At 32.6% G+C, this 13584-nt stretch overlaps 1 protein-coding gene across 1 annotated transcript in view; it reads right to left on the bottom strand.

The window, feature by feature from the left end:
• The window catches only part of LOC106477031 (Down syndrome cell adhesion molecule homolog), a 111077-nt gene extending 98772 nt beyond the window's left edge, over positions 1–12305 (bottom strand). The window contains exon 1 of the mRNA XM_022381427.1: positions 12065–12305. Within this exon, the coding sequence (XP_022237135.1) occupies positions 12065–12107 (43 nt within the window). The 5' untranslated portion in view covers positions 12108–12305. The remainder of the gene's footprint in view (positions 1–12064) is intronic.
• Between the last annotated feature and the right edge of the window lie 1279 nt (positions 12306–13584).

Below are 13584 nucleotides of genomic sequence, written 5' to 3'. Positions count from 1 at the left end.
CGTTCTTCTATCCAACGTTTCGTTATTCATTCGGAAGTAATAAGTCGTACAATAGTCTCCACCCTCTTAATTAGGCGCTCAAGTTCCGATATAAGAAAAATGTCACTTTGCTACGTACACTTACTTGACGACATTTAACGCGTCACTGAAGAAGAAATTCTGAAATTTCTTGGACATCGAGTTACGTTTTATCTGTCTTCTAATCAATAATGATTTTGTCTTTTCTAGTTACTGAGTGCAAACAGACTGTCACCATGTAAAATATATTTCTATAGAATTATTTATGTAGCATCGATTAATAATGCTTTATCTTTCGGATGCAAATTTCTAAAAAAAAATGTAATAAACACTTAATTTGTCTTTTAACCGTAAGTATGACTTTTAATGTTACATCAGGGTGATATCACATGAATTATTAAATAGGAAAATCGTATACTGTACTAACAATATCAATAGGAAACAAACTTAATACGTAGAATTAATTTATATTTTTTGCTGAAATACGACTGCACTTGTAAAATGTTATTAAATAAATACTTTTGAAGCTTTTCAGAGTTCGTCCCTTTTTTTTTTCTTGTCCCCCTGGTTACTAACTGACAGAAATGTTCTCTGATAATTGAAGAACTCGTGTGAGGTTTCAAGTGAAAGATGATGGAGGCTCTTAAAGCAGATATGTTACCTAATTTTGTACTGTTATATCTAAATAATGAAGAGCTTGCCTTTTCTGTTTTATTTTTGCCTTGCTGTACGTACGAATTTGCGAAAATGTAAAACTACCCATTAAAGGATCTGTACTCTACAAAAGAACAGGAAGACGTTTGCAGGGAGTAACAACGAAACACTCGAACTAAGTACAGTAATAACTTTCTTTTCGGTCTCGATTATATTTCAACACTAAGGTATAAGAATCGTTTTAACATATAATACATCAAACATAAAATGCTTTTAGAAAAAAACTTTTCAAGAGATGACAAATGGGATAACTATTGGAAACATTCCAACAAATTCCTGGCAGGCCAAAGAGATTCTTATGGTTCAAAAACTTTAAGCAAGTTTTCCTGATAATTGAAACATTTACAGACAATTTTAAGACTCCAACAGACAAAGATTAATATCTGAGATGCTAAGAACAAATGAAAAAACAAGTAATAATAAAATAAAACTTCACGACTTAATTTTGATCTTGGTGTCATAGTCCGATTAAATTTATCAAGAATTATAAACTTCCAGCAGTTTCTTGGGAAGCAATGTTGCCCTCCCTATTTTAATATCACATTATTCTAGCTTATCGTAGGATGGCATTAGAACAACTTTAAACTGAAATTCTTAAAATACAGCTTAGAGCTTTTTAGATCGAATCGCTACTTGGCATTGGCGCAGTAAGTACAAACAGTGAGCTATTTTGCTTTAGAACTCCAATTCATTAGAAATGTCATGAGGGGGCGCCGCATATTTTGGCTGTAGTGAGTCAATTTACAAATTTCTGAATAAAACAATAGTGTAGTCAAGTATTCCATATCGCTTAAACATCCCACTCGCTATGTCTATAAACGTAACGATATTTGAGCCGCACCTCCTGGCGGCTGGTTACAACTTAAAGATCGAATCGCTAGTTGGCATTGGCATATTGAGTATCAACAGCGGGCTACTTTGCTAAAGGTTTGTTTGTTTTAGTGCAAAGCCACACTGGGCTATCTGTTGTGTTCACCCCGGGGAATCGAACCCTGGTTTTAAAATTGAGAGTTCATAAACTTAAGAGCTCCAGTTCATTAGAAATTTCGTGTGGGGGCGCTACACATTTTGACTGTAGCGAGTCAATTTACAAATGTCTGAATAAAACATGTAGTCATGTATCCCATATCTCTTGAACATCCCATTCGCTATGTCTATAAACGTAACGATATTTGAGTCGCACCTCCTGGTGGCTGGTTTGATAGTTGTTACCAAGGCACCTATTTAATCGTACACTTTATTACATACTCAGTTTTTGCGATTTGTTTGAGAGCAAAGTCACATGGGACTGTCTGCTGTGTCCACCGCGACAAATGAAATTCATAATTTTATAATTGTAAGTCCGTAAACTTATAGTTTAAAGTTATACATATTTTTCTTTCTTTTTTATGCGATCGTACCGACCATTTAAATTGTCTAATATTTGTGTGCTCTTCACACTTTAGTGCGTATTAGTTCAAATAAGTGTCAAGATTTAATGTTAAGTGTTTCAAGAGGTTTCTGTGTCGTAATATGAATCTTTGAGATATATAACAGAAGTATTTTTATATCAAGGCACTTAAACTTGTGTACAGTAAATACACGAAGAAACACATCATATATTATACCAAGTTATATTTAATACTTCTATTTAAGTATCTTAATTGTTTGTTTGTTGTTGAGCACAAAGCTACACAGTGGGCAATCTTTGCTGTACCCATTTCGGGTATCAAAACCCGGTTTTTAGCGTCATAGGTCTTCAGACCTATCGCTGAGCTATTGGAATCTATTTGATAAAGTAGGCGTACATATCAACATGTTTGTTAAATGTAAAATAAGTCATTTTAAAACTTACGAATACAACCAATGAACCATTGAATAAATTGTTGTTGATACACAGAACTTAAAACTTTCGAATACAACCAATGAATCAATGAATAAATTTTTGTTGATACACAGGACTTAAAACTTACGAATACAACCAATGAATCAATGAATACATTGTTGATACACAGGACCTAAAACTTTCGAATACAACCAATGAATCAATGAATAAATTTTTGTTGATACACAGGACTTAAAACTTACGAATACAACCAATGAATCAATGAATACATTGTTGATACACAGGACCTAAAACTTTCGAATACAACCGATGAATCAATGAATAAATTGTTGTTGATACACAGGACTTAAAGCTTACGAATACAACCAATGAATCAATGAATAAATTTTTGTTGATATACAGGACTTAAAACTTTCGAATACAACCAATGAATCAATGAATAAATTGTTGTTGATACACAGAACTTAAAACTTACGAATACAACCAATGAATCAATGAATAAATTGTTGTTGATACTGATACACAGGACTAACTGTTCGGGCCCCCCAGTGGCACAACGGTATGTCTACGGACTTACAACGCTAGAAACCGGGTTTCGATACCCGTGGTGGGCAGACCACAGATAGCCCATTGTGTAGCTTTGTGCTTAATTACAAACAAACAAACCAACTAACTGTTCGGTAAAGCATTTAACACAACACAGCTGATAATTACCATACAGTTGCTTAAATACGATTCCATTTCATACCATGACAGCTTTCAGAATTAGATTTTTTTAGGTTCTTCATGTAGAAAGTGGCTGGAGTGACAACATATTTCAAACATTTTTTTTCTTCTCTTCATTAACCTAATTTTTTACACTCCTCACTAGTCTTAAATATCAGTGATGCTAGGGCATAGCGTATGACCGCATAACAAAAGTGGAAACTGCTGTGAAAGTTATATTCCACGTATCTGTTGGTACTGAACATTTTACGATATTAAACTTGAATTATCATGCCATCTTCTTGACAAACAATTTTCGTCGACGTGGTGAACTGCTAGGAAAGTGAAATATGTAGGTTTGTTTGTTTTGTTGTAAAGCACAAACCTACGCAATGGTCTATCTGTGTTATGCACACCGCGCGTAATAAAACCGAATTTTAGTGTTATAAGCTCTCAAACTTACAGCTGAGCCACCTGGAAGCATAAAGAGCGTGAGAAAATTCAAGAGAAATGAAAAGAAACTCATTAATAATCACAATTTGAAAAGAAGAAAACTTATTGCAATCGATAATTAATACGTTTATTAAACACATAAATCAAACTTGTAAACGATACCATTAACTTTTTAGCTTATATGTATATACATGCAGTCTCTTTATACGGCAGTCTGCTGAAGGTTCTGATGTAAGCAGTATAAGTTACAGTGCTGTACTGATGCTTTGTCTTGCTCTTGGAAAAAAAAAGATGTTGAAAAGACTAAAATTAATTTTAGAAATTTATATTTTGTCACAATGCTACGTTTGTTCAAAAATTGCTTATTTTTTACCAAGTTATCATGAATTTTTAACTACGAAATATTCTGAATTATTTATATATCTGAGTTCACTAACTTATTCAAAGCCTATTTTAGTTCAGACTGTTGCATGGTGTTGAAGTACTTGAGTTCAATAATTTTGTTTTTTAAATATCGCTAGCGCACTGCTGGTTGGTATTAATAGTCAGGTTAAAAAACTTATAAGTTTCAGTTCAATTTTGTGGGATTCTTTCTTACGGTCTTGTTAACGGTATCACTAGATGTATGTAAACTAGGTGTTTTTAAAAATTATACGTATTTATCAAAATCGTCGTGAGATTCACGTTTTAAAATAACCAACTAAAGTGAAAATGTATCGTTATACTCCAAAACTTTTCACTTAGATAAACCGGAAAAATAAATATATTGCTATACTCCAAACCTTTTGACTTAGATAAACTGGAAAAATAAATGTATTTTGTACTCCAAACCTTTCCACTTAGATATACTGGAAAAATAAATATATTGTTTTATTCTAAACCTTCTGACTTAGATAAACTGGAAAAATAAACATATTGTTATAATCCAAACTATTCGGCTTAGATAAACTAGAAAAATAAATGTATTGTTATACTCCAAACCTTTTGAATTAGATAAACTGGAAGAAAGTTATTGTTGTACTCCAAACCTTTTGGTTTAGATAAACTAGAAAAATAAATTTATAGTTATACTTCAAACCTTTCGGCTTGGATAAACTGGAAAAAATAAAGTTATGGTTATAACCCATAACTTTTTGGCTTAAAAAAACTGGAAAAAATAAAGTTATGGTTGTACTCCAAACCTTTTAGCTTAGATAAACTAGAAAACATAATGTTGTGGCTGTACAATAAACCTTTCGGCTTAGATAAACTGGAAAAAATAAAGTTATGGTTATAACCCAAAACTTTTGGATTACATAAACTGAAAAACCTAAATGTATTGTAATACTCCAATTCTTTCGGCTTAGATAAGCTGGGAAAAAAATAAATATATTGTTATACTCCAAATCTTTCGGCTTAGATAAACTGGAGAAAAATAAATGCATTGTCATACTTCAAACCTTTCGGCTTAAATAAACTTAAGAAAAATAGATGTATTGTCATACTCCAAACCTTTTGGCTTAGTTAAACTTGAGAAAAATAAATGCATTGTCATACTCCAACCTTTCGTCTTAGATAAACTGGTAAAAATATTTTAAACTTTTGTGTTGCAGGTTTATAGATTATAACTGAAAACCGAAAAAAAAAGAGTTTTGTTTAAAGTGTCGCAGATTTTCTTCTACCCACCTGACGCCAAAGTTTTTTAACTGACAGGAAATGTGTTTTGTTAACATACTGTCAAACCTGCCATAGTAAAGTTTTCAGCCGTCGCCCACGTGCGATGCAACGTCAGAGTGAAACCATATGTTGGGTTTCCAGTATCCAGGTTATATTCTGCATTGTTAGAATCCCGTATAAAAAATGCATTCAAAAGTCTCCATAGATCACTTCGACGTAAATGTTATAGAAGTTTTTTTGTTTTCAAACAAGTGAATGCATTTATATAGTTTGGACTAATGACATGGCCAGTTTCCAAAGTTTTGTTGACAACAATCGCATAATATATACGTTTCTGAATCAAAAATTTTCTAAGCCAGCATAGTTTAAAAAAAAAAAAACGTTCTTGATAAAAGCTTGGTAAGGCAGTAAAGAAAATAGCCGATTGCGGTTTCGAAAGTAAGCCTTAAGCCGTGTAGGGAATTTTCAGCTGATTTCAACGTAATGAATGGTACACAAAAGCTCTTTGGCTATGCATCGATTGTTAATTTCCCCTAGAATGTTGCGTGTTTCGGTAACATGTAAATTTGTAAATTTTATTTAGTTTGCCGCTAACCGCGAATATTCACAATGGTTTATTTGTGTTGTGCTCATTGGAAGGATCAAACCCCGAATAATAAAGCGGATTGAGCCTTCAGAGTTACCACTGAGCTGTCGGGAAGAGATAAAATGAAGATTTGATAAAGACTTTTATATATATATATATATGTATATATCAAAGCTAAGTTTATTTCCTGGAACGATGAAACAAAGTAATATCTTTATGTGGATAAAAAGTATATTTTAAAGCATTTTATGTTATAAAAGAATAGAGCTTCTTTGATAAATACTCTGAAGTTTTAATACGTTTGCTAGCTTATCCAGGTTTTATTTGTTAACTTGTTTAGTTCCTACTTTATTCATTGGCACAAAGAGTTAAACATTTGTTTACAATTTCCATTTGTTAACTTTTTCAGTTCCTACTTTATTCATTGGCACAAAGAATTAAACATTTGTTTACAAATTTTATTTGTTAAATTGTTCAGTTCCTACTTTATTCATTGGCACAAAGAGTTAAACATTTGTTTACAATTTCCATTCGTTAACTTGTTCAGTTAACACTTTATTCATTGGCACAAAGAGTTAAACATTTGTTTACGATTTCCATTTGTTAACTTGTTCAGTTCCTATTTTATTCATTGGCACAAAGAGTTAAACATTTGTTTACAATTTTTATTTGTTAAATTGTTTCCTACTTTATTCATTGGCACAAAGAATTAAACATTTAAATTGTAAACAAATGTTTAACTCTTTGTGCCAATGAATAAAGTAGGAACTGAACAATTTAACAAATAAAAATTTTAAACAAATGTTTAACTCTTTGTGCCAATGAATAAAGTAGGAACTGAACAAGTTAACAAATAAAAATTGTAAACAAATGTTTAACTCTTTGTCCCAATGAATAAAGTAGGAACTGAACAATTTAACAAATAAAATTTGTAAACCTTAACAGCGCCTACCGCCAACTCTTGGGCTGCTGTTATCTTACTGAATAGTAGGATTTTACCTTTACTTTAATAGAACACTCGCGACCCAAAGGTTTGGAGCATAGTTTTGCGGAAAAGGGCTGCAAACCATGAACCTTCGGATCCGCAGTTCAATAACACTAACCACTAGTGCCCTTCTTCAAAATGTTAATCATCTCAAAAGATACGATATACAAGTTCTAGGTCATAACAGTTCCTACTTCTCAGAAGTTTACTACACCAATGATGCACTCTAGTGGCAGCAGTTAGCTGAACGTTAAATTGGTTTTATGTAATTTGAAGAAAGGAATCTTAAAGTATTTCTATTTAGACTCAATAAATCTGACGCAAAGCGAAAGGCAACAAACAACAGAAGACGATTATGGTCAAACTTCTAGCTCTTATTTTTAAAACACTATTAACGTGAGTTATACAATCGATAATAGTTTAGCTGGTAGATACATAACGCAGTTGAATAAAAGTTTCAGTCGAATAGCCCAAGCCACTTATTTGTTTTTGTTTGCGTACTGGAGGGTCCTTTGCTGCTAATGTAATGATCTATGGGCGCTTAATCGTAGTGCTTAACTTACATCATTTTAAACTGATAAAGCTAATGACACAATGAAAATGTGAATGTTGAATATTGACTCTACTTTCAGCTGATGAAATATAATTAACATGAACATTTGACTCGTCTAAATAAACTTAATATGAACATTTGACTCTTCTAAATACACTTAATATGAACATTTGACTCGTCTGCATCATTTTACAGTAGAACTTGTAAAATATTTGCTAATACAGAACTCTGTGACTTGAGATAATGTCTCTTATTTGCATAGTAAATTCTCGTTTAGGTAGTGAGTAGTGGAATCAAAACTAGTTTGATATATACGTTGTTGTTTTCCTCTGTGGATTTTATAAACAACTTTAAAATTCTAAGTTATCTTCGGCCAGTTGTTATTAAAAAATGTTTAGCTCTTTATGCAGATAGTACTAGCCTTCTCTTTCAGTTTAAGATTATGACGGCTGTGTGCAGGTAGTCCTTTGTGTATCTTTGCAAAACAGGTCTGAAAGAAACAAACGAAATAACTAATCAATTTCTGTATTTTAGGTACATGCCTATCAGAAAATCCCGACGAGAATCCCTAACGTATTGTATTATGAGCATTGATCATGTTCAAAAGCGTGTAAAATTAACATAAGAATAATTCGAATCAGAAAAAAAAATAAACCAAATAATCTGATATGTTTCGAAAAGTGGACCCTTTTTTTCAATCACGGGTTAATAGTCTTGTGTGTGTATATATATATTAGCTGTTATAACATATATTTCTCTTTACCAGCACTCATAAAGTACTATAAACAATAACTGGTTGAATAAGTATTTTATATGTCTAGTGGTTTATTGTAATTATTTTAAGAGTATGTTCACCTGTACTTGAAGTATGGTCGATTACGTCTTAGTTAGGAGACTGTAGTAACCTAATAAATAATCTTCCAAAGTAATAAGGACAGGCTTAAGAAGTAAGTAGACATTTTGGACGAACTGTACATGGAGACTTCTACACTGATATTAGACTAATAAACAACGTAGGAAAACGATGGAAAACGGTGTCTACAGATGAATGATAAGTTGTATCAATTTATGTGTTAACTTTTATTCAATAACCGTTTCGTTTATCTTAAAGAGTTAAAATGAGTTTAATTATTAGTTTGGCAATTTCACATGAATAATTAACATTTTTTGGGATTTATTATAAAGTGGAAATTCACTAAAGGGGAAAGTTAAGATTGTCATGTATAATTGATTTAATCCAAAGTAAAGTTACAAGTTTATCACTGGCTGCATGTTTCATCGATTTATCTGTTGTGATTGTTTCGTAATGAAGTTACAAGCTTATCACTGGCTGCATGTTTCATAGATTTATCTGTTGTGATAGTTTCGTAATGAAGTTACAAGCTTATCACTGGCTGCATGTTTCATAGATTTATCTGTTGTGATAGTTTCGTAATGAAGTTACAAGCTTATCACTGGCTGCATGTTTCATAGATTTATCTGTTGTGATTGTTTCGTGGTGAAGTTACAAGCTTATCACTGGCTGCATGTTTCATAGATTTATCTGTTGTGATTGTTTCGTGGTGAAGTTACAAACTTATCACTGGCTGCATGTTTCATAGATTTATCTGTTGTGATTGTTTCGTGGTGAAGTTACAAACTTATCACTGGCTGCGGGTTTCATAGATTTATCTGATGTCGTTGTTTCATAGCGAAGCTATAGTTTTATCAAGGATTAAACCTTCATGAATTTTAAAGCCCATTAATTTACAAAGGTTGTTTGGTCAACTGTGCTTTTCTATTAATCTATGAATTAATTTTGCATGCAATTCACCAGTGTAGTTGATTCATCATGGTTTTTAAAATTTATCAATGGTAGTGTTACACATTATCAGAATAATCAATCCATTGTGAATTACGAAGCTTATAAATCCCTGGAGCCGGAAGAAAATCTTGTTAAACACATAAATGTAGAGAATAATGTAACAATTAAAAAATTCCTTGCGATTTGTTAAGCACAGATATACTTTGTTTATGTAATAATTATATCTGCGTCAAATGTAAAGAAACTGGCACTATTAGTTTGATTAACCATAGTGTGAGCATTTTACAAGAAATAAATGTATTCAATGGACTACACACTAACGGAAGGTGCAAGTTAAGGAATGCTTTTTGTAAAATAGCAAATTCTATTTTTCTATGATTATGGTTGTTTTTATCGTTCAATTATTTTGTGAATAAATTGTGTTTTTGCTGTTGAACTCTAATTGTAGTGGGGGGTTCATTTTAAACCGTTACGCTGTGCCCCTGGAGTTTTAGGATCAGGAACCCAATAACTGATATGAGTTAGGGGAAACTGTACCCTTAGAACTCCAGAATCAGGAACTGAAATAAGTTAAGGGATCACTCGGTAAATTAATATTAGTGATATAGGAGATAAATGATAAAGATACCACTAGATAAAAAAGAAATTATAAATTTACAGATATGGAGACATAATCTAACATTTAACAAAGTAAAGCATGAAAGAGGTGTCGGCAAATCAATTCAATTTCGTTTCATGTCGAGTTTCATAGTATTTGGTATTTCCAACAAACATACAGGTTATGCGACATACGGGCTGAAGAGGCAAATCAGATACCTCAAGTTTCAGTCTTAGCTATCCCTAATTTTGAGCTGTTTAGCTGAGGGAGTGCAACCAGTCAACAGCATCTACGCGGTTATTTTTAATGGAATAATAAAAATGGCTGCCACTTTTATAATGCACCCTCAGCTAACAGTACGGACAGTCCGATACGAGCACGCTTTCTTGTTATTTAAAAAAGTTAAATACTGATAGGAATTGAAATATATTTATTTTTGCTTTTGAATAAAATATAATAATAATATAAATCCAGCTGCGATGGCTTATTTTCTTTATATGGATCTAAAGTTCATAGTGTTTTAACTGCATATTTATGACTAAACTCAAATGTTCTGCATCTGTTGTTGAATCGCTTCACCAACATAATACGCCAATTGTCATCGTGTGAAACTAATCCATTCCAACTACACTTTGAAGTTCCATGGTTCTTACTCTTAAACCTTAGTGACTGAGAGAACGAAGCACAGATACAAATCTTGTTATTCGTTGTCCATATGTGTTGCTGTGAAGTACAACCAATCAGCTGTCCATTTGTGAGGTAATTATGCGAAAGGAAGCTTTTGGAATAAGCATTAGAAATGACGTCAGAATTTGTGATCTGACTTTAAGGGCTAAATCGTTCTCTCGGTGTTCAAAACTTTTCAGTTTAAGATTATTTGATTTGGTTGAAATATCCGAGCAAAGCCTGATTTCACAAACATCCAAGACATACCGTTTAATTAACATATTTGTAGTTAAAATAATAAATAATATTCAACGTTAAACTGGTACACAATAAAAAACATTTTATTTAGGCCTATCTATGGCCTTCAAAAAGTCGACGACTCTACATGTTGAATATTATTTACGATTTTAACTTTATACACACGTGCCCAAATACTATAAATATTTGCAGGTACTTGAATTCTTATACTTCTACACTTCTTGAGTATTTTTTATCTTAAAATATATCTTAGATGAAGGAGGACACAGACTTGTTGTAAGTGGTTAAGGTGGGGCTAATTTCTACACAGAGATCGCATGCTTAACGGAAACAAACACACTCGGATCGTCTTTAAGAATGACAAATGGTATCATTTGAAAGTGAAAACATGAAAAGTTTACTGTAAGAAGATGGTTGATGGTTGCTCGGACGAACCACCAAAATTAACCGTGAGCGAATAAACACAACTAAAACAAATCTTGTTTAACGGGTTCCCTTTCTTTTTTTTTTTTACAGTAAGTGAAAACCGAAAAATCATGAAGTTTTTTTCGTCTCTTCATGCCTGTATAATTAACTTACTAACTCTGTTTAAGTTCCTCTTTCATTGACGTAGTAAGAAATGTATATAATCCCCCAGATTATTTCAAGGTATTCCTACATCTTGATAACATTAATGACAAATTGATTTTGAACCACAGGGAACATAGATATCAGTTTGAATATATGATATTGAGCCTGAGCTAGATATAGATATCAATTTGTATGTATAATACTGAGCCTAAGCTAGATATAGATTTCAATTTGAATATATGATATTGAGCCTGAGCTAGATATAGATATCAATTTGTATGTATAATACTAAGCCTGAGCTAGATATAGATATCAATTTGTATATATAATACTGAGCCTAAGCTAAATATAGATATCAATTTGTATGTATAATATTGAGCCTAAGCTAGATATAGATATCAATTTGTATGTATAATATTGAGCATGACTTAGATATAGATATCAATTTGTATGTATAATACTGAGCCTAAGCTAGGTATAGATATCAATTTGTATGTATAATATTGAGCATGACCTAGATATAGATATTAATTTGTATGTATAATATTCAGCCTGAGCTAGATATAGATATTAATTTGTATGTATGATATTGAGCATGACTTAGATATAGATATCAATTCGTGTGTATAATATTGAGCCTGAGCTAGGTAGAACAGTTACAACATAAGCCTACCTGCTACCGAAAGAGCCGTCAGAAACCAGACCACAGCCGTCATTTCTTCGCTGGCAGAGAGAAACTGTAATCAAGTAGCCGACTCGCAATGTTTAAGATCTGCTTCGACCACCAGTTAAGTATGCGGGTCACAAAAAGCCCAGCTATCGCGGAACCAACTCTCACAGGCCTCAGAGTGACTGTTTTTCCTACGAGCTCAAATCCGACTGACGGCTTGCCTTTGCCGTACGCCGAGACGGAAGGTTCAATACGGTCTGGACTGAAGGATTTCCTCCTTTGATTTGACTGCTCTTTGGTTGTCACGTCTCTACTGAAGAGAACTAAGAGGAATTCACTAAAACCATTGGCAGTCTGCAGAAGATAAATTTATAGGTCAATAGAGTTTGCTAACGACCCGTCCAAAGCAGCAACGGTGCAAGATGGACTCAAAGCCGGAGTCCATACGCATAAACAGCAAGAAAATAAACAGATGACTTCAAACACACATCGATAATTAGTCAAACAGCAAGAAAATAAACAGATGACTTCAAACACATCGATAATTAGTCAAACACCAAGAATATAAACAGAGGATTTCAAACACACATCGATAATTAGTCAAACAGCAAGAATATAAACAGAGGATTTCAAACACACATCGATAATTAGTCAAACAGCAAGAATATAAACAGAGGATTTCAAACACACATCGATAATTAGTCAAACAGCAAGAATATAAACACAGGATTTCAAACACTCATCGATAATTAGTTAAACAGCAAGAATATAAACAGAGGATATCAAACATACATCGATAATTAGTCAAACAGCAAGAATATAAACAGAGGATTGCAAACACACATCGATAATTAGTCAAACAACAAGAATATAAACAGAGGATTTCAAACACACACATCGATAATTAGTCAAACAGCAAGAATATAAACAGAGGATTTCAAACACACATCGATAATTAGTCAAACAGCAAGAATATAAACAGAAGATTTCAAACACACACATCGATAATTAGTCAAACAGCAAGAATATAAACAGGGGATTTCAAACACTCATCGATAATTAGTTAAACAGCAAGAATATAAACAGAGGATTTCAAACACACATCGATAATTAGTCAAACAGCAAGAATATAAACAGGGGATTTCAAACACACATCGATAATTAGTCAAACAGCAAGAATATAAGCAGAGGATTTCAAACACACATCGATAATTAGTCAAACAGGAAGAATATAAACAGAGGATTTCAAACACACGTCGATAATTAGTTTCGGAGTCTTTTTTTTTTTAAAGAAAGAACTCGAAGTTCTATCTCCCGCTTCGTGTCAACAGGTTATTGTTTTTATTACTACCATATTTATGTCCTTTATGATAGTCCTACATCTGGTTCATGAAATAATCAAGAACGTTGTTTGTAACCATGGTTACGGTGTGGTTTCCGTGTACCGTAGAAAGCTGCGGGATAAAAAAAATAATAATACAAGAAAGATGATAAAAGACTTCGGCGTCATTAAAGATTAATGC

This window comes from Limulus polyphemus, unplaced genomic scaffold (assembly GCF_000517525.1).
Source record: "Limulus polyphemus unplaced genomic scaffold, Limulus_polyphemus-2.1.2 Scaffold162, whole genome shotgun sequence".
NCBI classification, from domain to species: domain Eukaryota; kingdom Metazoa; phylum Arthropoda; class Merostomata; order Xiphosura; family Limulidae; genus Limulus; species Limulus polyphemus.
This window is presented reverse-complemented; position numbering and strand designations above follow the sequence as displayed.